The following is a 27,403-nucleotide window of genomic DNA, read 5'->3' on the forward strand; positions in this document are numbered from 1 at the left end:
ATTGAAAATCCACCTTTTTTTTTTTTTTTTCTTTTTTTTTTTTGGTGCCCCTACGTCCCTCGTTGCTGCACTCGGAAACCGCCACATGTACTAATGTGATCCACGTGTCAGTGCGCACCCACCACTATCACACGCGGACGTCCCTTTTCCTGTTTTCATTTTTATCCTATATCCTTATCTCGGTTAAGATGATGCTGTACACATATAGCTTTACATTCATCTCAAATCCAACACACTCAACTATCTTCCATTCTTTAATCAATCCAAACATTAAAACACCAATGACATTCAAATGTACACAAGGTTAAAATCAAGTTAAATCTCATTCCCTTCTATTGTTCTTTATTCCCATCTTCAAACGTCATACTATTTTTTTTTTCTCCTCATTTATATATTTTAAACATCTTCCTTTGAATGCCTAAAACTGATTTGGATGGATTGTGTCCTACTTCGATCAATGGAAATGTGTTAGCCCCACTTAATGCATGTTGTTTCTCACATGCTCACTGGCTTTTATCTCAATCGGATTGATCTAACGTGCTTCAATCGATTGAAGTTTGTCAGTCTAATTTTACGTCCAGTATTTCTCACCTACTTGCATGCCCCATTTTCTGATTGATCAATCAATTGGAGTGCACTTTGATCAATCGAAGTCTGTTAAATACTTTAATGCATGTCATTTCTCACATTTTGCACACGTGCCCTTCTCGATCCCGATATGATCCATCGAACCCAAGCTTTGATAGATCAAAGTCTCTCCCAAAACACATTATTTAAAACTAACACCAAAGCATCACCTACTCCTAATGATCAAATGCCTACATGTCCATTTTCTCACTATTTGTTTGTTTCCATTGCTCACTAATACTATATAATTTTCCTTTTATTTTTAATTATTACGATATGGTATATATATTTTAGAGTGTGTTATACTTAGAGGCCTTGATAGGGTGGTGCGATTAACCCCGATGTCTCGGAGTAGTATGACCACACTTGAGAGTTAAACAAGGTGGTGTGACCATTCCTAATGGCTCAGGTTCAGGGATAGTCAACCATCCCCTCACTTCCAAGGAGGTGGCCAGCTATCCTATGAGTGATTGGAGTGGTCTAATCACTCCAATAATCGTTTTAAAGGATAAAATAGTTGTTGAACACGTACTACTTCCCATGGGGTGGCTGACCATTTGAAGTGATAGTTTAGCTATCCTTTTACTTACTTTTAATTATTATTATTATTTTAAAAAAAAAATGCTTACTATACCCAATTTAGACCATCCATTTGAAAGGTTTTTGGATTTGCAACCCTACAATTTCAAGAATTTCCAAGAAATTCCTGCAGCCTGCCTTCGACAGAATCATTAGCCTAGCCGATCGACTATATATTAGGAGTGGCTTTTAACATTATTATTATTTTTTTTTTTTTTTATTTTAGTAGTGCTATAAAAGCCTCGTTTGTGACCCTCTTCCTACTGTCCACTCTTGTTCCCTTCTCTGTCTCTCTCTCTGTCTGTCTCTCTCTCTCAACGTGTCTGTGTGTTTGTTTGTGTGTTCGTATGTTTTGGGTTCTCCTTTCGTCTTTCAAGAATGGGTGAGGCTGTTGAGTTCTTCCACGCCAATGGGTATGCCAATGGGTATTCCAATGGGTTCTCAAAGAGTTGTGAAGAAACCAATCAGCTCGACAATATTATCGCCTGTAGTTGGTATGAAGAACAGATTGATGATGATCTCAAATGGTCTTTTGCTTTGAAGAGGTTCGTACAAAATCTTCGTCCATCAACAAATCTCTCCAAATAAGAATGTGATTGTCAAACCGTCGAGAAAATAATTTCTGAGGCCAGATATGCTAGAGATTGACCAATATTTCAATATCGTGATTTACATAACATTATTCTTTCTTAATTATATAATTTACATAAATCCTTGCCCTTTGTTTGTTTATATATGGCATTTTTGCCTTTTCCGGCCACTACACTAATTGTTCGTTTTCTTTGTTAATTAATCGAGAAATGATATTTTGCAACTTAAAGACAATTATTGACACAATTATTTGCCTTTTTATTATTATTATTTTTTATTTTTGATTCTTTTTTTTTTTAAAAAAAAAAAAAAATACAAAACCAGACCCCAACTCATTTAATTTTCTTGATTTTGTGATTTTTTGTTTAATAAAAAAAATTAAAAAAGTTAATAATTGTATTATGGGGTGATAACGTATCATATCTCTAATTAATTTTGTGTATGTGCAGGGTACTCCATAAAGGAACTAGCGAGTATCAGGACATAGCTCTCTTAGATACCAAGCGTTTTGGGAAGGTATCTGCAGTTTCCTTTTATAAGTTTGTACCTCAAGCTAGTTCTCATTTTCCTTTTCTTTTTTTTTTCTTTTTTTTTTTCCAATATATATATATATATATATATATATATATATATATATATATATATATATATATATATATATATTGTAAAATAATCTTTACTCTTAGTTCTAAACTACCGACCTTAGTTATTTTCATCACCAAATTTTAAAATGTGCAACTTGACTCCATTTAACTACTAGACGGTTATAAATTATGCCTTTGTGAGCATAGGACATTAAAACATATTGAAAAATGTCGCATCTTGAACTATTTAAATTGTCCTTAAAAACTATTAATTAAAAAAAAAAATGAAAGGGTTGTCAGAATCGCCCGCATAGCATGTAAGACTCTGTAAAGGTGGTTCTGCGTGCCACCCCTAAAAATGAAACACGGGTGGTTCCGCTACCTCTTCCTTCTTTTTTTTTCTTTTTTTTTTTTTTTTAAATCTTTTAACAATTTTAAGAGCATTTTGAAAACTTAAAGTCAAAAAAATTAATACGACACAAATGCACATTTTTTTATTTATTTTAACGCCAAATATTAATGGAGGTTATATAATTTATAATTAGGTAATAGTTAGAAAATGATAAATATTTTATCTAAAATTTGGTGGTCTGAAAATTAAAAAAGAGTTGTCATTTGAGAGTGCTAAGTGGATTAGCTAATGATTTTTGTACATTATCTTAGTGTATATCAAGACACATTAGGTGTAATACCTCATGCATGAATTTCACACCTAATATATTTTGATATGCACTAAAACGACGTGTAAATAAAACATGTGAAGTGGATTTTCGTAATTTTAATCTGCATTTATTTGAGATTGATATTTGATCCTCTAATACCGGGCCCAGTGTAGTACTATCATCATCCTGCAGGCCTAACCTTTTGGCGGTTGATCGGATATAGGTTTTGGTGATTGATGGGAAGATGCAGAGTGCCGAGGTGGACGAGTTTATTTATCATGAATGCTTGATTCATCCCGCTCTCTTATGTCACCCAGAGTGAGCCTAATCCCATTATTGTATACTGCACTTTATTTATTGTTTAATATTTAAATAGTCCCGATACTTTTATATTTCTGAACAAAATAATAATTTTAAAAATTATAAAAGGAAGGGATGGGAATCCCAACAAACACCCTAATAGAGTTATTAACTCTTAATCCGGACTTTGTCTTGGATTAAATGGCCTAAATTCTTTAATTTTTAATTATTATGTGCAGTCCCAGAACTGTGTTTATAATGGGTGGTGGCGAGGGGTCCGCAGCCAGGGAAGCACTCAAGCACAAATCAATGGAGAAAGTAGTTATGTGCGATATTGACCAGGTAATTAAATAATAATAATAATAATTATTATTATTATATTGTAGTTGTTCCAGGCCGGCTTCGAATCAGATTCACTTGGAAATTTATATATAACACCATCTCTGGTAGGGTGTCGTTTTATAAAATTTTGCCAACACAGGGAGAGGGGTGGTGGTAGTTAAAATAGTATATAAAATATTTTAAATAAAATTTTTGAAGGTTTGTTGAGAAAAAATCTATTTAATTTTACAGTCAACTGCATTTGGCTGCATTTGGCTGCTTAATGTAATGGCAACCTTATTTAAACGTGGATTTGAAATGATAATTATACGGTGGGTTTGGGCCACTTATTAATTAATTTGTTTAATGTAATAATTTCAAAGAACAATATTTAATGAGGAATGCTAAGCATTCAAACACTTGTTTTCAGAATTTAGTTCCAAACTGATGTGTCACAATCCCATAAGATTTATCATTTTGGGAAGTGTGTCACAATCTTATAGGATTGCGACACATCAGTTTGGAACCAAATTCTGGAAACAAGTGTTTGGATGCCTAGCATTCCTCATATATATATATATACTATCCCTATTAGCAATTTGGATTTGCCAAAATCCTGACTTCATATCAAACTTAAAAAAGACAAAGGCTTTACTAAGACGGTTAACAAGGTCTTTTTTATTGAAAATAGGATATCATCTAATGCGGAATTATTTGTTGCACCAGCAACTGGCCAACAACTTGAAGAACATTAAAATAATTATGGTATGAGGGGAGAGGATACGTAATCAGGCGGTAAAACCAACCTTGCAGGAATGCAAGTAATGATAAAATAAGAGAACAAATTAACAATGCTAAGAAAGCTAAGTATGAAATAGATAATTTTTGTGAACAAAGTGAGTGGATTTTATGATCAACCTTAATAGCCAGAGGAATAGATTTTTCAACAGATTTTGTATGATCAACCTTTTCTTCTGTTCGATCAAGTTGTTGACCAATGATATGAAAAGATTGATTAACAAAATTGTTTTGTTCAGTAATTTTTCGAGTCTCAGAATGAGTGGTGTCATATATATATATATATATATATATGTATATTATAACAATGGCCGATTAAGGGCTACTCAGTTTTGTGAGATATTTATGCAGTAGGTAGAATTACTCAAATATTATCTCTATTTTTAATTCGTTATATACAGTAATTTTCATATTCGTTTGTACCGCTTGTTGCAGGAAGTTGTAAATTTCTGTCGTAGATATTTGACTGTAAATCAGGAGACTTTTTCCCACAAGAAGCTTAATCTTGTTATTAACGATGCCAAGTAAGTAGTTTGCTCTTTGTTCAGCATCCCATTGTCACTTGTTATGATATAAAGCTAACTGTATTTGAGCAAATTAAATGTTGTTGTTAAAGGGCTGAACTAGAGAAGAGGAATGAGAAATTCGATATCATAGTCGGAGATTTAGCAGACCCAGTTGAAGGAGGGCCTTGCTATCAACTCTACACAAAATCCTTCTACGACAACATTCTCAAACCCAAGCTCAATGACAATGGCGTCTTTGTGACCCAGGTCGGTCGTCACTCCAAAAAAGGTCATCGATCTTCTTCTTTTTGCTTGGCCCGGTAAATAAAACTGACCGGAAACATCGATCCTGCTTTAATTTTTATAGGCTGGACCGGCAGGCATTTTCACCCACAAGGAGGTTTTCACCTCCATATACAACACAATCAAGCAGGTCTTCAAGTGTAAGTCGTCTCTCCCGAAACACTAGTGCACTTGGTCAAAGATTTATAACATCGATCTCCTCCGCATGTTTGCAGATGTGATGGTATATACAGCTCACGTGCCATCTTTTGCGGATACATGGGGATGGGTTATGGTATGTTAATTAACAGAGGCTTGTTTGGATAGAATTAATGCATGGATTAATTCGAGCTTGCTTGGTCGATCGTTGTTTACGTTAATATATATATATATATATATATATATATATATATATATATATATATATATATATATATATATATTTATGTGTGTTTCAATTAATCCAGGCCTCAGACCAACCTTTTCCTGTTAATGCTGAGGATATGGACCAAAGGATTGAGGCAAGAATTGATGGCGAATTACTCTATTTGAATGGTGCTTCGTTCCTCTCCTCTGCCACCATGAATAAGACGGTTGCGTTATCGTAAGTGATCACATCTTTCTTAATTTGACGTGATATTAGAGTCAAAAATTTTGATTTCAAATCTTGTATATCTCTACCAACTCATTTTCCGTTTCAATTAAATATTATATATGTCTGATTTCAGGTTGTTGAATGAAACCCATATCTATACAGAAGAAAGTGCAAGATTCATTCATGGACATGGGGTGGCTTACCGCCATTGAAGTCACAAGCAAAAGGCCAGGGTTTTTTTTCTTTTTAGTGGGGGTTATTGCTGTGCAGAGGAAAATCATTGACGCATTGGTTCTAACCGATGGATGTTAGGGAATTATGGCTTTTATTATATGTTTCTTACAAATTGAAGTGTCAATCCATGTGATAATATTTACAAACGTGAACGTACTATCACCGCAACAGATTAGATCGATTATACTCATTTTCATAACACGTAGACTGTTAAACGAGTTTGTAAGAAGTTATAGTAAAATTTGTAATGAACCAAACATTTTTCTTTAGCTGTTATGAATAAATACGAGGCATTCCTCCATTCAGATTGTTATGATGGAAGTAGTTCTTGGTTTTCATGATGTGAATGAATTGAAATTCCTTCCATCTATTGGATTGAGCCTTTGATGACATCCATCTCATCTAAAATTCATTGATGTATGGTATTCAAAATCGCATTCTATGAATTATCATTTAAGAGCCGTCATCCTGAGCAGAGCGATACCGTTGCACCCGACGCCTCCTATATATCCGGCGGATCGAGACGTATGTGTTTGAAAGAAAAAAAAGTATGTATGGTATGTGCCAAAGTGAAAGACATTAAATTTCCAAATATAAATGTTTCATGGCAATAATATTAATAAGTAGAAGATCTGCATAACGCTAACATAAACCCCATAAAAACGAAAAACAACAAAGTCAAGAGTAGCGAAGAAATTAAAGCTTCCATACTCAGGTTCGCTTAACGGGGTCGAAGTTGGAAACACCAATAACAGCTCCAAAAATCGCAGAGAGCACGACTCCACCGGAAACAATGCTGAGCAAGAAGTTCTTGAGAGATGGGGTGAGGCCTGGATCGGCCGCCTCAGCCACCTCCGGTATCACCATCGCGGCTGTCAACGCAATCGCTGTTAGGCCGGTCACTGCCTTTTCCTTAAGAGAGGCCTGCGCTCCAAGCTTGCCTGCTTTGGCCTTTGGCTTCACGGACACGGCCTTCTTTGATGGCAATATTATTGCAGGTAAAGGCTTAAAGGAGGACTCGGAGCTTGGCTGGTTTAGCTTGTTCCGGGCGGCAAAAGTTATTGGCATAGCCATTGAAACAGAAGCAGCCATTTTTCTGATCAGTTCAACTTTTTCCCTTTTTCCTTTGGGACGTGTTATTTGCTTGTGGTATGCAGCAGGTTGTGTTGGTTTAGATTCTGGTAGATAGACAAATGAAGGGACGAGGATGGAAGGTGGAAATTAGAGATTTGTAGCTTACGTGTCGCTTGGAAGTTGTCCTACGTGGCGGATTCTCCACATGGGTTTGGAGGATAAGGTTATCCTTCTAGATTGAATCCACTAGAATTAGATTTCACTTGATGGCTTAGAGATGGTTGGCCAGGTGGAATTCTCATCAATTGATGCCTATTGTTTTTACTAAAACAATTATTTAAGGCACTATGAAATTTATTACATAAAGTTAGCAATTAAGTTGTCTAACCATGCATATCATATAAATTTATCGTCACCTGTGAATTAGATATGCAAAATGCACAACTGATTAGTAGGGACGTACAAGCGGTTGCGGTTAGTAGTTATTGCTTTTAACCGCCAACCACAACTGCCTTAGTCGATTATTGAATTTTTGTAACCATAACCGTTCTATCTTAATTAGGCGGTTAATAGTTTTCAAATAACCATCTGTTAACGATTATTGAAACTCATAATCGCACCATATAACCTGCTTGTACACCGTACTCCTACTTATGAGTATCACAAGCCATGCTTTGATTGTAAATTTTAAATGCTATAATTCTATCTATCATTTATCCAGCAAGACGGACATGACACTTCCAACTAACTACTAGATTAATCATTGTTAAATAAATAATAATGAAAAAAATCCAAGAGTTGATTTGAAGTGCCTCGACAATCTTGTTGGACATTTGTAGGATGAAAATATAACATCTAGCATTAGTTAACTTAAAAATAAGGGTAAAATGCTTCAAAGGTCATGAAGTCATGAAGTATCACTTTTTATCAAGTTGGTCCCTAAAATTTAAATTTTATCGATTTACTCCTTAATGTTCTTTATCAAATAGATTAGAACCTTAGAGAGTAAATTGATAAAATTAACATTGCATTTATGATGGATTACTATTAAATTTTGATATAATTGTGATTTTAAAAGCCATGTCACATTAAAGATAAAAGGGAATTTCTTGCATATAGCATTATTCTAAAATAATAATTAAATCAAAAAATCAAAAGATAACTTGCTTCAAATTTCAAACACAATTTTAAAACCCAATTAGGCAATTAGTGAGTACAATTTATTATTTTTTATTTTTTAAAAAAACATATAAGGTGAATCTTCTCGTTGTCGTCTATATAATGGATCGAGGAAGATGGGATAAGACCATGAAACATGAAAGTGGGTGAAAGTGTGTGAGACATGTCTCCACTAAAAGATTTGATGTGATTCACGCATCATATGAAGGTTTTAAATATTTTAATCTAATAACTACAATGTTATCAGGTGTTTGAATATTCAAATATTCTCTATTTTATGCATTTATTCTATTTTTGTTTTATAAGTCTATCCTCTTGATTTTTATTTTTTTTCGACATTCATAATCTGTTACGAACCTAAGTTCATAATGGGATAATTTAGGTTATTAGAAGGAACTTGAACCTCACAACTTAAGCGCTGATTTTGATTAATTATTCTATTCCTTTATTTATAACATATCAACCTTTAAATAGAGAAATTATTATGTCCCTAAAAAAAATTATGACTGAGTCATCAATTAAGCGACTCTTATGAAAATACTCTTATAAAAATACATGCACAATATTATGTACCTAATATGACTAGAATTGACTTTACTACTTAACGTGAAAACAACGACTAACAAGAAAATAAAGAGAATAACGATTACATGAAAAGAAGTGAAATAGTTACTAGTCTTAGCACATATTTATTTTCCCAAATCAAGAGGATTGTAACATTATCCCTCTATATGTATCACTCATTGCAATACAGTTAAATCATACTTCAATATATTCAAGATGTAGCCTTAGTTATTCTCTCTTTATCTCTGCTAAAAATCATATAAATATAACCAGAGCAATTATATTTATAAAATAAATTTAAACCCTTTTTGTTAAGATATTCCAAAATAATATATCTTAAATATTTCGATAAAATGAAACATAAATTCTCCCGTGCACTTGTTGCACTTAATCCCAAATCCATTTAACTCATCTCGTAGGAGTGGAGAGCCAAAATTTTGGTTTATAAGGAGCAAAATTTAAAATTAGAGTTTGAACAAAAATTGATTAAATATATTAAAGAATATAACTAAAGAAATAAATAAACAATTTAAAAAAATTTAATTATTTTTTAAAACATATAAATGTAACTTACAATTGATTTTGTCACGCTTCAGTGTTAATTTATTCAGTTGTCGTTGACGAGTTTTTATATTTTGAAATCGCTGCATAATTTTTTCAATATAAAAATATATATATTTAAGAACTCGTTATGAAACTTAAAATTAGATCTGAACCGTTAAAAAAGCTACAGCACTTAAAGCCAAATTACTTAAAGCTAAATTGATCTCTTTAAATCAATACTAGCACTTCCATACAATCCACGTCATAAGTCTTTCCCAGTTCAAAATCATCTAGGAGATTAACATATTACCCTACGAGTAATACTATAAGGACTCTTGTCCTCCTAAATGTCATGTGATTTTTAAAATCACCACCGGATCAAAATCCAATAATTCAATTATGATTTTAGAAGTCACATGACATTTGAGAGGTACAATAAAAACTACGGCCCTAATATCCTCCGAAATAAGAAAAAACGAAATAACAAAGAAAAAGAAAATTGTATATGTTTTTTCCATTGACCCGCCTCCACTCTCCTTAAATATATGGCCAAGCAAATCAGCCTTGTTAGGATGTCCAGTCTGCTGAGCTTCATCACTGATTCAATGCCTTTTTGAGAGTATGAAGCTCCCTAACCCTCGAAACTCAACACACATTACTACAAGTCACGAATTTAAGATAACATAATCCAACACACACACACACACAAACACAAACACATATCCTGTACATTCAACTTTCTAGCTGCATTGCCTTCAGGCTAAACAAATATTAAAAACTTCTGGTTTAAATAATTTTAACTCTAAACAGTTCAACTACACCCTTCTTTGAGGAGGCCCCCCATATCCTGATATCATTAAATAAAAATATCTGAAATTTCACATTTAATTGAAGATCCATAGTGAGCGAGGGCCTTAAACAATGCGGATTAGCACGGCCTCGGATGAGCTAAGCCGCTGGCCAGCTACTGTAGCTCTGGTCAATTGGGGGCACGACTTTTGCTTATCTCAGTTGATTTGATAGTGAAGACAAGCTCATTAACGGAGTTGAAATCCACAGATTCATGGATTTGGTATAACATGAAGCAGTGGTAATGGAATGCCACTAGAAAACTAGTAACTTAAGTCCCACATTCTAACACAAATCCAAATTGCAGAGGCACTTTTACATAACATTGGCTGAATGGCAAACTGAAATGTGATATCAATTATACAAGTTCATATCCTCAGAAGAAGAAGAAAAGGAACGTACTTGGAGATTACAAAAGCCATCTGAAGCGATGAGCAAAAATCATCTGTTGGTTGCATTTGTTGTTTCAGATCATGTATGGCCAAGATGAACTGCTTGGGGCGGGAGATTGTATCTGATATTAAGCTCCTCAAAAATCTTTTTTATCTCCATAACTAATTCTGTTCTTCGCCTGGTCTTCTCTCCAATGTCTTGAAAGTTAATTGTGTGAAATACAATCAGAACCATCTTTATCTTATTTACATTTTCGATCTCCTTCACCACCAAATTGTGGTTAGCATGCCAGTGTTGTGGATTTTTCTCCAAAAACCTGACCAAACAAAAGCGAACAGGGAAAAGGTTAAGGCAAAAGAGTAGTACGTACTTATGGAACAACTTATAAGTAGTATCAAGACGAATTCAGGATCTTAAATAAAGATTGGGTGTTGTTATGTCACTATCTTTACCAATCAAGTCAGGTTATATTAGAAAAACTGATTTTAACTTTGACTTGCCTGTTTAGTTTGAAACCTCTATCAATTCTTTATAGTTTTTTTTTTTTTTTCCTGATCTACTATAGCTTAACACTGTCAAGTCTGGCATCACAAAGGAATCCCACGTGTGATGTCTCGTATAAAAATCAATGTTTTTAAAAGCGATTAATTCCTATAACACACCCCCACAAACAGTTTTTACGAAAATGCCTTTGTTAAATTTTGAATGTTTTTCCCCCGATCGTTATTCTTTCATGAACGATCGATGGAAGCCCTAGTTGATGCAGCCAACCATCCTTTATCCCTTTCCGAATGTTCGAAGTTCCCACCACGAATGTTTGAAGCCCCTGTAGCAAACGTTTGATAACGTGTTGTACTATGTGTCAAAGGGTACATCTCACGCATTCAGCATATGTGTAAGATCGTACAACGGACATTTGCTAACTCTAAATAGTACACGAACGTTCGAGCCTCACTTGAAGAATGTGCGCCAAATGATAGATTAGTTGATTCTTATCCTTTACATTATTTTCCCTATAAATACCTCTTTCCATACGTTTTCCGTGCACCATTTCTCCTCATACACTTATTTTATCTCACTTTTGATTAAAGGAAAGTTCTAGAGATAAAGGGATGAGTTTGGTAGATAATCCACCAGAGGTAACCCTTGTTGTCCAACTTCTCTTTTCATACTGTTAATATTTTATCCTTATTACGTTCTGTGTTTTTACAAATTTCAAGCACGCAAGCTCTAAAAATTATCCTTTGAAAGAAAATGTTTTTTCTCAACAAAAGTATAAGCTCACTCTTGATTTCATAAATAGTTACAGTGACATGTTTTAAAATGCTCTTATTATGCTATTAGAAGCCTTAAATTAAGAGTTAGCACGTTAAAATAGATTGTCTTTAGATTTTTAGGCATTCTGGTAACGCCAAATTTTCTCTGAGCCTTGCACGAACGTTCGTTACCCGTGAGCCGAACAATCATTCTTATTGCCGAACATTCGAAGTGTACCAGAAATTCTGAAAATATGGTTTTATTTATAGATTAAGGAGTGTTATTAATCTTAGGATATGTTTTGCAGTAGCAAGAACCTAGGATGTCCTAGTTTATGGATGAACGGACGAGGTAAGTAAATACTTACAAAACTAATTTCACAATAGATGTGATATGTCAGCTGACTAAGCATGATTTACTTTTCTTAATGATATGTTATAAGCCTGTTAAATTTCCATAGCATTGATAACTATTTCAAGACAACTATTACTATTTTGTAATAACAATAAATGAACCATACTATTGTATTGTATGACATGGTACACTGTTTAGTGTGGAATAACGGTTATGGGCTTACTATTATATGGGTTGTTCTTTATGGTTAAATGTTTATGATATGTTATGATGGGTCTTGGATCCAATGGTTATTTTGTGACCAGCACATCATGCTTGAATGTGGGTCACAGTTACGGCTTTGTTGTAGGGTGGGCCACTTGAAATCGGACTCAGTCGGGCTGTTAGTATATGAAGGTGTGCGTACATATTTGGGACACCTGTGTGATATTACAAGTTTCTCGGGACAATACCAACCCTACTAGGAATGGGTAAATATCTTGGATAGACCATGAGGGATTGAACTATGACATATAATTATAGCATGTTTTTCTTTGCATGAAAATATAAGTGCTTGTTACTAGAACTATGCCTTCGGAACTGACAAAAAACAAGAATTTTTTTTATATGCATAGTAACGAGAGCAACACAAGCAATCTTTCTGAAAATTCACGTTTATGATTCCATAACTAAATGAGTACTTGAGGCTAATTACATAACCAGTCTTGTAATGATTTATTTACCAAGTCTTAAACTTACATAGTATCCGTTTCCCCCCTCCTCGTTAAACACCACAGTGTTTGGGATTTAGCAGGTTCCAATGTTGGACCGATAAATTTGCTAGGATGAAGACGTCAAGCGAATGGTCCCTTGGTAGCAGGTTTGTTTAGATTGGATTCAATTTTGAATAACTCTTGGTCTATGATTGATGATATCATTATTTGAGGTTAAATTATTTTAGATTTTCAGATTTCATAATCTTCAACTCTGATAAGATAATAAGGGTGGTTCCATTAGGCAATTACTAGTTAATTGTTCTAGAGGCACTGCTAGTAACTCTCTAAGTTAAATAGAACCATTATCTAATTTTGGGGGCGTCAGAAAAAGTCCCAATTTTCTAAGAGAACTGATAAACCAAGTCTGGATCATCAGGCTCCTCTATTAGAGTGTAATCAAATCTCAGATAATGGTAGAGTAGAAAGAGACTATGCAAATCAAAATCAGAACTATAAATAATTGATTTTTCACTGTTAAGACAATCCTGTTAGATCACTGTGATTTCTCCTAGAGTATGGAGATTTGACGTACTGGATTATGAAACTGATGTAGAACTAAAACTATGATACCAAAATTGAAGTAGAACAAAAGTTCTGAACCAAAATTTGATGCAGACCAAAACTGAGTCGAGTACCTCGTGAACAGTGCACATAAACAGTACCCATGACGAATATTTTCCGTTTGTGAATCATATGAGTATTAGGTGGTTTAGGATTTTAAAATTAGGGTTTTAAAGAAAGCATTGGTCTAAATTTCGAAGGTTTCCTAGAAAATTGTTGGAAATTTCAAAGGAAAACATAAATGACAAAGACAAACCTAAGCATCACACCTCCGATAAGGTTGCATCACACAATCCTAAAGGCAATAGTTGCTGGAATTTTTACTCTTCAATCATCATCATAGAAGAAAATCCTTACATCTTTATTTATAGGCGTCTAATGCCTAACCCTAATGGACTTGGACTCCTTGGCTTCAACTACTAAGCCTAAACCAAATAGCTAGTGAAACCTAATAAATTCAACCCAATACCAATAATAAGTCAAAATACAAAAATAAAACCTACTTAGACTTGAACTAAATTATGCAAGCTCCCAAGTAGGCTCCACATCATCTAGCATATGCCAAATTAAAGTTGGGCCTTGAAAGCATCTTTTCTATGCCTTTTATAAACTTTATAAGGGTGCTTCCATTTGTCTCCATCATCTCTCCCCGGTTTCAGAAAACTTGTCCTTAACGAGTTAAGGGCATGAAGTTGGGGTTGAGGCGTTGGAACTTAGAATCAGTGATCCAAGTACAATAAAAAAGTAGACACCCATTCCATTTGATGAGATACGTTTGATGGCCACTTCCATTAGTAGACATGAGTTGATGATCAATAACATCTTCGATCTCTTACTGCACACAGGGGGCTGGTAGGAGTTTACAAACAATAGCATCATTAGGTTCATCTTCATCATGCCCTTGGCATAAAGCGAGATCTTCAATATTGAAGAGATTACTTATACCCATATCCTCTTGCAAGGCAAGAACAAAGGCATTAGAACTAATCCTCTTGAAAATTTTGTAAGGGCCAGCACTCTTTGAATGAAACTTCTTATACACGCCTTTCAGATATCTTTCATTGTTAGTTCGAACTGTCACCATGTTTCATTCCTTGAATTCAACAAACGTTCTCCAAACCAAAATGTGCTTTGTAGCTCTCGTTGCTGATTGCAATCTTTTATTGCACATCATTATGTATCTCACGCATATGTTTGGCAAAAGCATCAACTTCAACACTAGGGTGTGCTTGAATAAGTGAAGGAACCAAATAAATTGACTTCCTAGGAAGTAAACCCATTACACTCTCAAAGGGAATACGACCTGTAGACCAAAATTCAACCACAGGAAGTATTTGATGCCAATCAACATGGTCTCTGTAAAGTTTTGTAATAAAATGTAAAATTGACGAGAATATTACGGAAGATAGCGGAAGGAAAAAGAGACAAGAGATTTGGGGTGATTCGACCTTAAAGGCCTACATCCGCCACTGGAATTTTCCTAAGGGCTACATTTTGCTTTTATTTAACTTGATATGTTTACAATACATAAGTCCCTATTTATAGGAAAATTGTGGTAGGTAGAGAGAATACAAGAAAAGGTAAAGAACTCCTAGAGGTTTGATTACTATACACAACTATGGTAAATAGGTCAATAAGGAATTTGAACCAAACCCAATATGGAAAATTTCTATATTCTAACATCCCCACTCAAACTCAAGGTGGAAGCTTGAGTTTGGAAAGGAAATAATTGATTTTTTCTTTTATGACATTTTTTTTTTCAGCTTTTTTATTTATTTATTTTGCTGAAATGGATCTGGTGCAGCAAGGACCAATGTCAAAAGTGAGCTCAGCCTTTTGATCCTTTGATGAAGCTGATGACAATCCTATGTTGTAGGAACAAAAGCTTGGATGTGAGCTTGGCCAAGTCTTGAATTAAGTGCGACACAAAGCCAAATCTAGGCGTGAGACCAGGAGGTGGCTGTTGGAGACGGGAGTCGAACGGTGACCGGAGGTGGCAGCCAAACAGTGGCCAGAGGTGGTGATCAGACAGTGGCCAAGAATGGGCCAAAAGATAGGCAACTTATCCCAAAAGCTTAAGCTAATTGGAATTAGGGAATTTAATCATTTAATTAATATTCTAACACTCTTCATATGCAGACTTAAACTCCTCCTTAACAAATGAGCCCAACATGTGAAATATTAATTGAAATGGGATGCAAATAATATATAGAAGGTTCAAACTCAAAATTTCACTCTGATACCATGTAAAGTTTTGTAATAAAATGTAAAATTAATGAGAATGTTGCAGAAGATAGCCAAAAGGAAAGAGAGATGAGATTTGAAGTGGTTCAACATTATAGGCTTGCATCTACCACTGGAATTTTCCTAATGGCTACATTTTGCTCTTATTTAATTTGATATGTTTACAATACAAAAGTTCTTATTTGTACATCACTGAAGATGGTGTTCGGACATGTGTCTGATAGAGGTCCGAGAGTACATATTTGCTGTTGTCTGGACATGGTGGCTTGATTACACATGAAACCCTAATCATCTACGGACATGCTCAACTCATGTCCGGATGCTGCCATGCAGAATTGAATCAGACTTTTCTTTTAAAGGCTGGTTCCGTTAATTTTTGAGTAGCTCTCTCCTACACGATTTTCAAGAAAACTCATAGGGGTTTAGAAAGCCTTTTGGTACCAAGCATCATTATCATTGTTTTCATAACATGGGTGCTTTGGGTTGTGTGCCAAGAATCTTTCCATGCTTTGAAGCGAAGGTTCTTGGAGTAGAAATCAAGCCACGTTGAGCCGAAGAAGGCCACCACCTTCCCCAACTCAGAGGCGAAAATCTTTCATCCCCACTCATCTTGCCCCTATGGGACTACAATGAGGCCACAATGACCACCCAAAGTGTACTCCCCCACCACCAAAAACCGGTATGATATGTAAGAACCTTTTTGTGCAATGAAGGCCTTGTTCCCCTCCCTAGATGAGTTGATAAACGTTGTGTCCTTTGGCAAACGAACCATTGTCTTTGTCAATTTTTTAGCCAAGGAATGCTAAATTTTCCAAGCAACATAACGCAGGACAATCCATGTCTTCTCTCAACCAAACGCAGGAATGACACTCCTTCAAGCACCAACAACTCAAACACTTTAGACTCTATGTAAAACAAACTCATGTATCCCATCATCCGTTAGCTCAAGTCCCAAGAAGAAGCACAACGGAAACACACAATAGAAGGGTTTCGACACACGCCAACGAGAGGGAGAATAGATGGAACCCAAAGCAGCAAAAAGACAGGAAGAGAAGTTGACGCCCTCAATGAGCTAATCTAGAAACGGCTCACAAGGTAGTAAAGGTTCTTGAATCCATGAACCTAATGCTCATTTAATTCGTCCAAAGCCACCAGATAGAGAGAGAGAGAGAGAGAGAGAGAGAGAGAAGAGGAGTTTTCTTGCAAAAGGCTTGAGGTTCAAGCTCCAAGAGTTAAAACCACAACCTTTTCTCTAGTTTCTTTCGTTTGAAAGGTGTATTCAAGTTATGTGGTGATGTATGTTGTGTGAGTGTGTGTTGGAGAAGTGATTAATGAGAGAAAGCAAGGGTTTTTCAAAGGAGAAGTGTTTTGAAGGGGCTTGTGTCCCCAAATGAGTTTAGGTATTGTAGAGGAGAAGTTTTTAGGGTTGATGAGTGTTGATGGGCAAGTCTAGGTCACATTTAAAGAGCTAGTTGAAGAAGAACATGGAGGAGGATGAAAGTTGTGATCTTTTGAAAGAGATTGTATTTTAAGCTTAAAACAGTGTTAGGGGGAGAAAAGGAAGCATCTTTAGGGCTCTAGGACGTCAGGGGATCTCACAATACCATGTTTGATCGGACCCTAAAATCCCATGTTTGATTAGACTAGCGGTTTATTTGAGCGGGTACAATACGAATCACATGGTACCGCTGGAGATCTCGCAAAACAGTCAAGATGGAAGTTCCCGATTTTGAGAGAAAGGTAAATCCTACGCTATTTAGTGATTGGCTTTCTTCTACTGAATAATACTTTGATTGGTATGATATGAAGAATGTTTGGAGAGTGAGATTCGCCAAGATGAAGCTTGTAGGCATGCAAAAATACGGTGGACAAGTGTTGAAGGAGATATAAAAATAAAAATAAAAAATGGAATTACCGTCTATAGGCACATGGCAAGAAATGAAAGTAAAGCTTCAAGAGAAGTATATGCCTGCTGATTATCATATGATAAATTGGGTGAGCAATTAGTCAATTTAAAACTGGGCAACATGTCGGGGGAGAAATATATGCAGAAATTTGATGAGCTTAAGACTTGAAGTCAAGTTGTGGAAGACCCCACCATCGCTAGCTCGGTCCAAAACTGGTATGAAGGTTGATAAGATGAGAATTGCTTCGGCAGCCAGTATATAGCATGGAGCAAGCACTCCAAGTGGTCTTGACAAAATACTTTTCAATCATCATCATAGAAGAAAACCCTTACATTCTTATTTCTAGACATCTAATGCTCAACCATAATGGACTTAGACTCAGCTTTAACTACTAAGCCCAAACCAAATAACTAGTGAAACCCCATAAATAAAACCCAATACCAATAATAAGTCAAAATATTAAATATAAAACCCAACTAAACTTAAATTAAGTTATGCAAGCTCCCAAGTAGGCCTCGCATTATCTAGCATATGCCAAATTAAAGAGCCTCAATAAATGGGGAGATATTTAGTTTATATACATTAAAACTCAACACTTCATGACCATTTTGAAAACTATCACAACATGTCCTTGCGATTTAAGAGTACAGTGCTTATACATCCAAGTCGAAGTTACTTCTGGTAGGAATAAATCTGCAACACCTTTTTGATGTTCTAACAACTTGCATTACAAGAACATAATTGCACTAGATTATGCCCAATTTATCCTTTTAAAAGCAAATTAGCATAAAGACATTAGTTTCAAATTATCATATTAGTCTCACATAAATTGCATCATTATTTATAATGAAAGGAAGAGCGAGGGTTTTGTTAACTTACTTTTTAATTGTATCTTTCAGCATCCCAATCCTCTCTACTGGTGTCATAAAATCAATCGAGAATTCAACAGAATCACCCATATCAGGGCTCCTGTAGTAATTGCTGATGGGTTTCGTGGCCAAAACTGAATTTGGATAGTATACCTTTTCAAAATCAAGCTTCAGGAAGATTGTTGTTAAAATGTTCATCTCTTCAACCATCAACTGTCAAGGACCAGATATCAAACAGAGTTAATGAAGTATTCCCCTCAAGACGAAATACATTGAAGGGGGAAAAAAGAAAAGAAAAAAGGTTATTTTTAGGTTACCGTAACACCATCAATGACACATCGATCGCCAACATCAAATGGATGCATTACAAAGACAAAAATAATAGCTTCAAATATAGTCTTGCAGGTATTTCCAAACATAAAAGCCGCCACGACAAGCTGTGACGAGAGAAAGACAAGAACTTTTGTAGTTGCAATTTCCATCAAAAGAAGCCACACAAGAATGGTCACAACAATCAGGATCACTGTCACAAGTTTGTTCAACTGCTTGACAGCAGTTTTGGTGTCGTTTAAAGCATGTGCTAGTGCTTTGCGGCCCTTGTAGACCTTCACCTGCACAATCACAGACATGAATGAAAAAGCACTCTCTACATTGAACACATCATAATTAAGTTCAGCAACTCTTTTTACTATATTTCAAGATTCATTTTGGTAGAAATCCATACGGGTTAACCTTCAGAAACTCCATGTTGTGACAACTGAAACCGATGCATAATTATGAAATGGTGCTTCCACTGTCTTGCAGTTACATGAAAGATTTGAGAAAACGAAAATAATCAACTAGACACATCAGAAACTTTAAAAGTTTGGTTTTCTTTGTATTGTCACCTAAAAGAAGAAGAAAACAAAAGGTAAATTTGGAAAACAAGCATAGGTTATCAAACTCTCTTTTTGACTTCCCTTGTTACAATATGCTTCGTATATTCTTTCTCAAAGTATACAAGGTGAAAAACTTTTGCAGTTTCAGTGTTGCATATTCTAATGACCAAGAAAAAGAACTCAGGTACTAAAAGCATGCTATGAGCGAAGAGATTCACGAGACAACAGAAAAACTGCAAACCGAACTGAAACTTCAAAGTACAAAAAGAAATTGTCTTACCACCCAGTCTGTAAGATCTTTTCTGTCGATCCTTCCTGTCTCTCCTCCTCCCAACAGTGGAAACACAAGATCCACTTCTTCCTTAATCATGAATCTCAGAAGGTCGTCCTCATCAATGTACCTACTCATAAATATAAGATGTTGATAAAAGACCAATATAGAGAGAAAAGGACTAGCTAGGACATCAAGAAACTTGTCTAAAAGGTAGATTTTCTCACTTGCAACCAGGCTGAGCGACATTCCTGAAAATGTGATAGGCAGCGGCAGTTGCTTCCATCTCATTGGTAATCTCCTTATCTGTCTGCTCACCACCTTCGTCATTAACACTCTCATCTAGTACATTCGAGATTGTGGACAGCCCTGTACTCATCACTGCATCAACCAACACCTTCATGGTCCAAGCAGAAACCTTTTCTTGTTTCATCTTATGAAGTTTCCCCATATCGATTACCTCTTTCTCCTTCTTTCCTTTACTCTTCTTCGTACTCCGGAAGCTCAACTGACCAGTGCTCACTGATCTCCCAACCCGCTCAGCCTCCTCTATAACAGCAGGCCCCGAAAGGGTCTGAAGTACATACTGATGGAAGATTGATTCCTGGATTCTATCAAAGAAGGTGTTCACATGGAAATTCGATGCCAAGATTTTTAGCAACAAAGTCTTCAATAACCACAAAAATGCTCCAACTAGAAGCGAAACAAGAGTCCAGGTAATATAACTCAAAATCTTGGTGGCGTTCTTCGATCGCGTGATCCCGTGATTGAAAAGCAATTCCCATGTAAGAAGAACCAAACTCAACCAAATAAAGACCTGAACACTCTTCTTCAACCCATGAACAAAATACAGCACCTTCTTCCTTAGCAAAAAGTTCCTTTCAATCAAGAATACAACCACACGCATAAACCAATTGGTAACCAACATTCCCGAAAAGATCACCATCACAAGCACCCACCATTTCCAAAACTCCAAACCCCACACCATTAAAGTCTTCAATCTCTCTGCAGTTGAGCTAGCCACTAAGCACCCCAAAATGCACCCAAACGCAATTAGCTCAACCAAAACCTTAGTCTTCAGTCTCCTATGCTTCTCTTTATTCAATTTGACCTTCTTGTAAATCTCTTCATCCTCATCGTGCCCTGGAGACGCCATCAACGGCGTTTTCGGAGTATTCGACACCGTTCTAGTAGTGCTCCTTGACATTTTGTTATTAGGCGACGCCACATTAAAAGAATTCCTATAAGGCGAGCCGGCGCCAATTTGTTCTTGCAAAGCTGAATCATTCTCATCAAACATATTGCCGTAAGTAGAATAAGGCTGTTCCCCAAATCTTGATTTCGGTTTGGAATACACTGACCTTGCCAGAGACCGTCTTCGTGTAAGGTTCTCATTGACGGTGGGAACTTTAGGAGGCTTATTGGGGCTGGGACTGAACCTCGAGATCTCCGGCGAGGGGCAGCTAATTGGGACCGATTTTGAGAACCCAGTAGTGGACTCGGCGGACGGTTTGCGAGGCGAATCCACCCAGCTTTGCTTGCAGGATTCAGAGGCTTTGGGAGAAGACCCTTTTGCGTCTTTGGTCTCTGGGATTTCAACAACCACTTGGTCATCATTTGGGGCCTTGTTTTCCACCATGCCTACTTCCCCGCCTCTCAGAGCTGTCTGCTTAGCATCCATCGATCAAAGCAGACAGCTAGTGAGACTGAGAGTCACCGTATCAGAATTAAACTTAAATATACGCACTTTTCGGTTGTTTGAGGGAATAATAAAACTCCTCCTTGAAGACTCATTCCTGGGATCTCCTTTCGCTGTTTGAGCTTCAATAAATGCCTGCTCAGAAAAACAAAAACAAAAAACGAAAAAGATTAGCAAATCCTTGGTAACAAAACTGTACTTAATTCCGCGCCAAAATACTGTGAACAAAAATTTGCGACTACTCGCGGGTGACTTTACTTCAAAAAAAAACCAAAATATATGTATATGGGTGACATTACCGGAAAATTTCCGAGTCTTAAGAAATATTTGTCCGAAAACCATTTTCGGTAAGTACGATTCAGGGATGCCCAGTACGGGGAACAAAAGGAAGGTTATCGGTGGTAGGGATCGTTTGTGTTTTTTTCTTAGTGGGAGAAGGTAGTGACGTTGATTCAATGAAGAAGCTGACAAAAATCCGACATCAGGCAGAGGTTGTTTAATAATGTATGTGAATTGTGACGATGATATATTAGAAATTTAGGACGTTCGGTTTGGTTTTGGGTTCAGTCCCCATTATTTCGAAATAAATGCATTACGATGACCAAACAGTGTGAAGAGAGGGACAGAGTAAAAGAGAATACACATGCCGAGGAAGTCGGAAGAGTAGGAAAATGGATCGATTTAAACACAGGCTTCTAGAAAAATTAACAAAAACACTAAAATGCTGTTCCAACCGATTATATAAACCAAATCTAAAATATATTTTCCTTACATATGTAAATAGTACAACTCCACTCAAAGATCTCTCTTTATTTTATTCTTTCTTTCACCTCCTTTTTCGTTCTTTAAGTTTTCTTCTTCATTCTTTCGGCTTTCTTTTTCTTTCTTTCTTATGCAATAAATATTGATGTTATTATATAGATGTAATTTACATGAAATTAAATGTTGTTGAAATATAATAAATATTCTTAAGAGCCGTTGAAATGTTGTTGCAGAGAAAATTTATTGACGTTAATGAAATCAGACCAGATAGGCAAACCAACCCCACATCTTCTGTCTCTTTAAAAATAAAAATAAAAAAAAAATAAAAAAAAAAAAGACAACAAAAAAATTATATAGTGAAAAAAGTAATAAAGAAATAATATAGAGTTAAGAATAGATAATTGGATGTATGGTGCCATTTAAAACTCATTAGCTAAACTAGATACAGTGAATTTTTGTTAACTATTTTAGATTGAAATATATAACGGATGGAATGTTCTAAACAAAGCAAACTAAAGTTGATAAACATATCTACATAATAATAAATAAATAAAAGATGAAGGAGAAGAAGAAGATGATGATGAAAATCATGGCTTCGACAGCCGGGTAAAGTCAAGATTTGGTCCTTGATAATAGCATTGTTTTTTATTTATTCATTTATTATTGTTAATCGGTTTTCATTCTCTAGTAGTTTAGTTTGAGAATTTTTTATTGGGGACAACAAAATTGTTAAGGAAGGGCAATGCTGTAATTTTCTTTTGAGTTAAGTTAGAGACTAATAAGGAGTAAATCTCCATTTATTTTAAATTCTTTATTTAAAGGGAAATTATCAATAACAAAAATACGAGTTGATTATTATTTTAGAATATAGCTTACAGTGTTTTAGAGGTTAAAATTTCATCGAAGTAGTCAATGAAAATCACGACTCTTTGAAGTAACCGATATATCCTTTCTTGCGTTTTGTTACCAGTTGATTTGCAAAACTAAACAAGTGTAATATTAATTGAGCCCAAATTAATAAAAAATTAATTAACGCGGACCAAGAAGGTTTCCTACAACCTTTTCAAAAAGAGAAATAATACATCTACATTTCTTATATGTTTTTTTTGTACATCTTTATATAATCAAATTTTAAATCTATTAGTGAATTTATGAGACTTAATGTGAATATCATAAATTTAAAAATAAGATATAAAAAAAAAAATGTATAGAAAATATAAAATTATCATTTCTCTTCCAAAAAAATGAAGATGAAGGCACGGGCTAAGATGAGATGGATGACTACGTGTACGACATATAGAGATAGAGCTACTCGAAATTTCGAATGCAGAAAGAATAGGAAAGGACTGGTCGTCGCTACCAGCTCAACCAGCGCGCAGATGGGAGGACCGCCAGCACTGTCGTCGTGCTTTTTCTGACACGTTCTCGTTGTACAGTTCGTATGTCGTGCCACTTCTAGAAGAGACAGGTTTTATAATTTGAAACACATCGGTAGCATGTAGCACGTCCAGCAACATTAATCTAACATATTTCGTCAAACAACTAGAATTCTTTATTTTAAATCTTTTTTTTGGCGAAAAGAAGGGTTGGAATATGAGATTAATGCTCCGTTTGTTCCAAAACGTCCAAGATCCGGCCAAAATAGCCGAGATCTGGTCGTTGCCGGATTCCGGCGACATTTGCCAAATTCTGATTTTTGCATTTTGTAATTTTTTCGTGAGAACTAAACACTGAAAAATATTTTTCTAAAAAATTATTTTTTCTGAAAATATTTTTTTTCGAAAAGTATTTTTCGAAGAAATTATTTTACGTCGAAACAAACGGAGCATAAAGAGAAAAAAAAATTGCAAACGCTCGGATGTAGGGATTTGATGGCGGAGACTAGCTTGCATTGGGTTTTCTGAGTAATGAAAAATAGACTAGATTTTGGGAAAGAGAGAAAAGATCAGCTGAAGATGAAGAAAACTCCTTTAATCTTTTTGACTAAGCGTTCTTCGCGAGATTTCTCGGAGCTTTGTCTTTTGTTTCACTATTTTAGAACAAAATAGCTCTTTTATTCTCCATCTCCAGTCCTCACAATGGCGGTTAGACATTTGATGAGCTTCCTCGATCTTCTAAAGGAGGATCCACATCTAACAGCCCTCGTTGCTCTATTCTGTACTCTATTCTGCATTGAGTAAATTCACCTTCTTCATCTGCTCCAACTCCATCAAAGACGTCAAAGAACTGTCTTGTGGAGGATAATAGCAAATAATATGATGTTTTCTTCATTTTATTATTATTATTTTATTTTATTTTCACGTTGATGTGTCATTATTTTATTAGAAAGCACAAAGAACCTGATTTGTGGCAGGTCCTTTTAGAAATTATTCTCTTTTTTTTTTTCTATATAAACTCTTAACAGGTTTTCTATTCTCTTATATAATTCATTGTAAATATTATTTCTCTTTTTCTATTTCCTCACCACTACCCCCACCACCATAGCAACCATATAAATTAAAATTAGTAACAAAAAAATTACAAATTCAACAAATTTATGAAAGCAGACATAAGAAAACATGGTAGATTTTGATCCCCAGCCACCAATTGTCCCGTAATGATCACAGTATGAACCAGCAAGCCCGGTCCAAAATCAACTTCCTCCACATACAGCCAGAACTTTCACACTAGTGGCCACAAGCCCATTTGATCTAATTCTTATAAAGAGAATAACTTCCATAAGGTCTTGGCATAAACCAAGAACTTTGTACCGCCTAATGAGAGTTTGACACATCAACCTGCGACAAGAAAAGTAAATATTAGCAAAACATCAGATTTAATCCTTCTTTTACTTATTCAGCCTGAGAAAAAGTCCTTCCAACACGACCACCAAAAAACGCACGCACATCCATAGCCACCGCCCAAGCCAGACGTAGTTGCCCAAGCTGGGATCTTTGAAAATCACCACCACCAGTTCCATTCTTGAACAAATCAACTAAAACTAAAGAGAGAGAGAGAGATTGAAACTATCGATGGAGGAGCAGCAATAGAACTAGCGGCGGTGATTGTGCTGAGAGGGCCAACTTTTTCTTTTTTCTTTTCTTTCTTTTTTTTCTTTTTTTTTTTTTTTTTTTTTGGGATTGAAAGAGTGAAAGAAGGGTTAGATGTGTTTTGCTAACATTTGTTTTTGGAAAAAGTACACATAACTCCTTCAAACTACCACATCATTGTCAATGTACCCCCCAAACTACCAATTGTGTCAATCTCCCCCCTTAAACTACCAGAAAATATTAATGTCCTCCTAATGACAAAAATGCCCTTCATAAAATTATTAAAATAAAATAAAAACTAAAAAAAATTATTAAAAAAATATAAAATAACAAAAAATTATTCCAACAAAAAAATTAAAAATTAAAACTGTTTTTTATTATTTTTTTTAAATAATAATTTTCAGTTTTTTTTTTCTTTTTTTTTTTTTAAAAAAAAGAAATTGTTCTTTTCCGTTTTTTTAATTAAATAAAAACTGGGTTTTTTTTTCATTTGTTTTTTTTTAAAATAAATAAATAAATTTCAGTTATTTTTTGCTTTTTCGTTTTTTTTTCTTTAAAAAAAATTGTTCTTTTTCGTTTTTTAATTTAATAAAAACTGGTTTTTTTTTCATTTGTTTTATTTTTTTTAAATAAATAAATTTCAGTTATTTTTTGTTTTTTTGTTTAAAAAAATTTGTTATTTTTCGTTTTTTAATTTAATAAAAACTGGTTTTTCTTTTTTCTTTTTTTCATTTGTTTTTTTTTAAAAAAAAAAAAATCAGTTATTTTTTATTTACTTTTTAAAAAAAAAAATTAAAATTTTTTTTCTTTTTTTTTAAAAATATTTTTTTTTTCGTTTTTTATTTAATTTAATTTAATTTAATTTTTAATTTTTTTAAGTTTTTTAGTTTTAGTTTTAATTTTTTTGAATTCACGAGGACATTTTTGTCTTATTCAAAAAAAATTAGAGTCATTTTTATCTTTTTGTTGGTCTTAGAGGGACATTGATATTTTTTGGTAGTTTAAGGGGGGAGATTGACACAATTAGTAGTTTAGGGGGTACATTGACAATTGAGTGGTAGTTTGAGGGGATTATGTATACTTTTCCCTTTGTTTTTCTTATTCCAGGGTGAATTGTCAATTATTTCTCATTGGATGGCACAAACAAGCCAAGACATTATAAAAGTTATTCTCTCCTGCAAAACCATCAACTTTTAAACCCCAATTTAGTAATTTCACAGATAATAATTCTTTAATGAATTTAATTTCTAATTATATTTTGAATTTTTAAGTTTTCTTTAAAAAAGTAACAATGTTGTTATAAGCAACTATATGTTCGTATAATGTATACTATAACATTAACATGATTTTTCAATTTATATATAAGCTCCATTTACAAATATCGTATTGAATTTGAACAATCAATCAGAGGGTTGAAGAAGATTGATATTATCCGTTTGTTAATTGTTTTTAAAGGGTATTTTTTGTATTTTATTTAAAAAAAATATTATAATGTGACATAAAAATAAAAATAATTTTAAGAGTTTTAGTTGGTTTGTAACGTTTGTTAATATATATTTAAAAAAAATTACGACTTTTCAAAATTTTGTAAACGTAAATAATGTAATGGTTTATTTTGTTTTTCCTGTGTGAATGGAATGCTTCTAAGAATGATACTGTTTATATTTTCATATATATGATGACTGACTTGATAGTCAACCACTACTTAGTGGACCATATTTGCCCGCATAATAATACTGTTTAATTTCACTTAAAAAAGGTTAAATCAACTTGCTGGCATGCATTGCCTTTAACTTTATTAGAGGAGCATGGATCATCAAGAAAGGCTCCTAAGATCAATATTCCTCGTATGAATAAATAGTATTGACCCATCTTGGCAAAAATTTGTGTAGTTTCGCCACCATTCAACCTCCCCTCGTGAGTCATGACAATGGTTTTCTATTTTATTTAAACTTATTTTCATTTCTTAAATCAATTAAATGGGTTTTCATTAAACTTTCATTTAATAAGTAAAACCAAACGTGTAAAATATTCGATCAAAATGAAAAATGAATCACAAAAACAAATAGAAGGTAAATTTTAAAACAAGTAGAGTATTCAATTGAAATAAGAAGTGAATTAAAAAGAGAAGATTTA

At 34.5% G+C, this 27,403-nt stretch overlaps 3 protein-coding genes across 3 annotated transcripts; 1 reads left to right on the forward strand and 2 right to left on the reverse strand.

Moving 5' to 3' along the window:
* Positions 1-1,461: 1,461 nt before the first annotated feature.
* LOC133867334 (thermospermine synthase ACAULIS5) lies at positions 1,462-6,380 on the forward strand. Its single transcript, XM_062304062.1, has 10 exons — positions 1,462-1,751; positions 2,247-2,313; positions 3,267-3,361; positions 3,583-3,685; positions 4,898-4,986; positions 5,079-5,235; positions 5,336-5,411; positions 5,487-5,545; positions 5,718-5,854; positions 5,979-6,380. Exons 1-10 carry the CDS (start codon positions 1,585-1,587, stop codon positions 6,055-6,057), a joined length of 1,029 nt encoding a protein of 342 aa, XP_062160046.1. The 5' UTR covers positions 1,462-1,584; the 3' UTR covers positions 6,058-6,380.
* A 283-nt stretch (positions 6,381-6,663) lies between these two features.
* LOC133866673 (uncharacterized) lies at positions 6,664-7,277 on the reverse strand. The gene has a single exon (XM_062303280.1). The coding sequence runs from the start codon at positions 7,169-7,171 to the stop codon at positions 6,791-6,793; it is 381 nt and encodes a 126-aa protein (XP_062159264.1). The 5' UTR covers positions 7,172-7,277; the 3' UTR covers positions 6,664-6,790.
* A 3,018-nt stretch (positions 7,278-10,295) lies between these two features.
* On the reverse strand, positions 10,296-22,007 carry LOC133866703 (mechanosensitive ion channel protein 10-like). Its single transcript, XM_062303319.1, has 6 exons — positions 21,776-22,007; positions 20,005-21,611; positions 19,787-19,907; positions 18,946-19,239; positions 18,639-18,841; positions 10,296-10,997 (listed from the first exon to the last, which is right to left on the reverse strand). The coding sequence occupies exons 2-6, from the start codon at positions 21,456-21,458 to the stop codon at positions 10,760-10,762; spliced, it is 2,310 nt and encodes a 769-aa protein (XP_062159303.1). The 5' UTR covers positions 21,459-21,611; positions 21,776-22,007; the 3' UTR covers positions 10,296-10,759.
* Positions 22,008-27,403: the final 5,396 nt, after the last annotated feature.

This window comes from Alnus glutinosa, chromosome 4 (genome assembly GCF_958979055.1).
Source record: "Alnus glutinosa chromosome 4, dhAlnGlut1.1, whole genome shotgun sequence".
NCBI classification, from domain to species: Eukaryota; Viridiplantae; Streptophyta; class Magnoliopsida; order Fagales; family Betulaceae; genus Alnus; species Alnus glutinosa.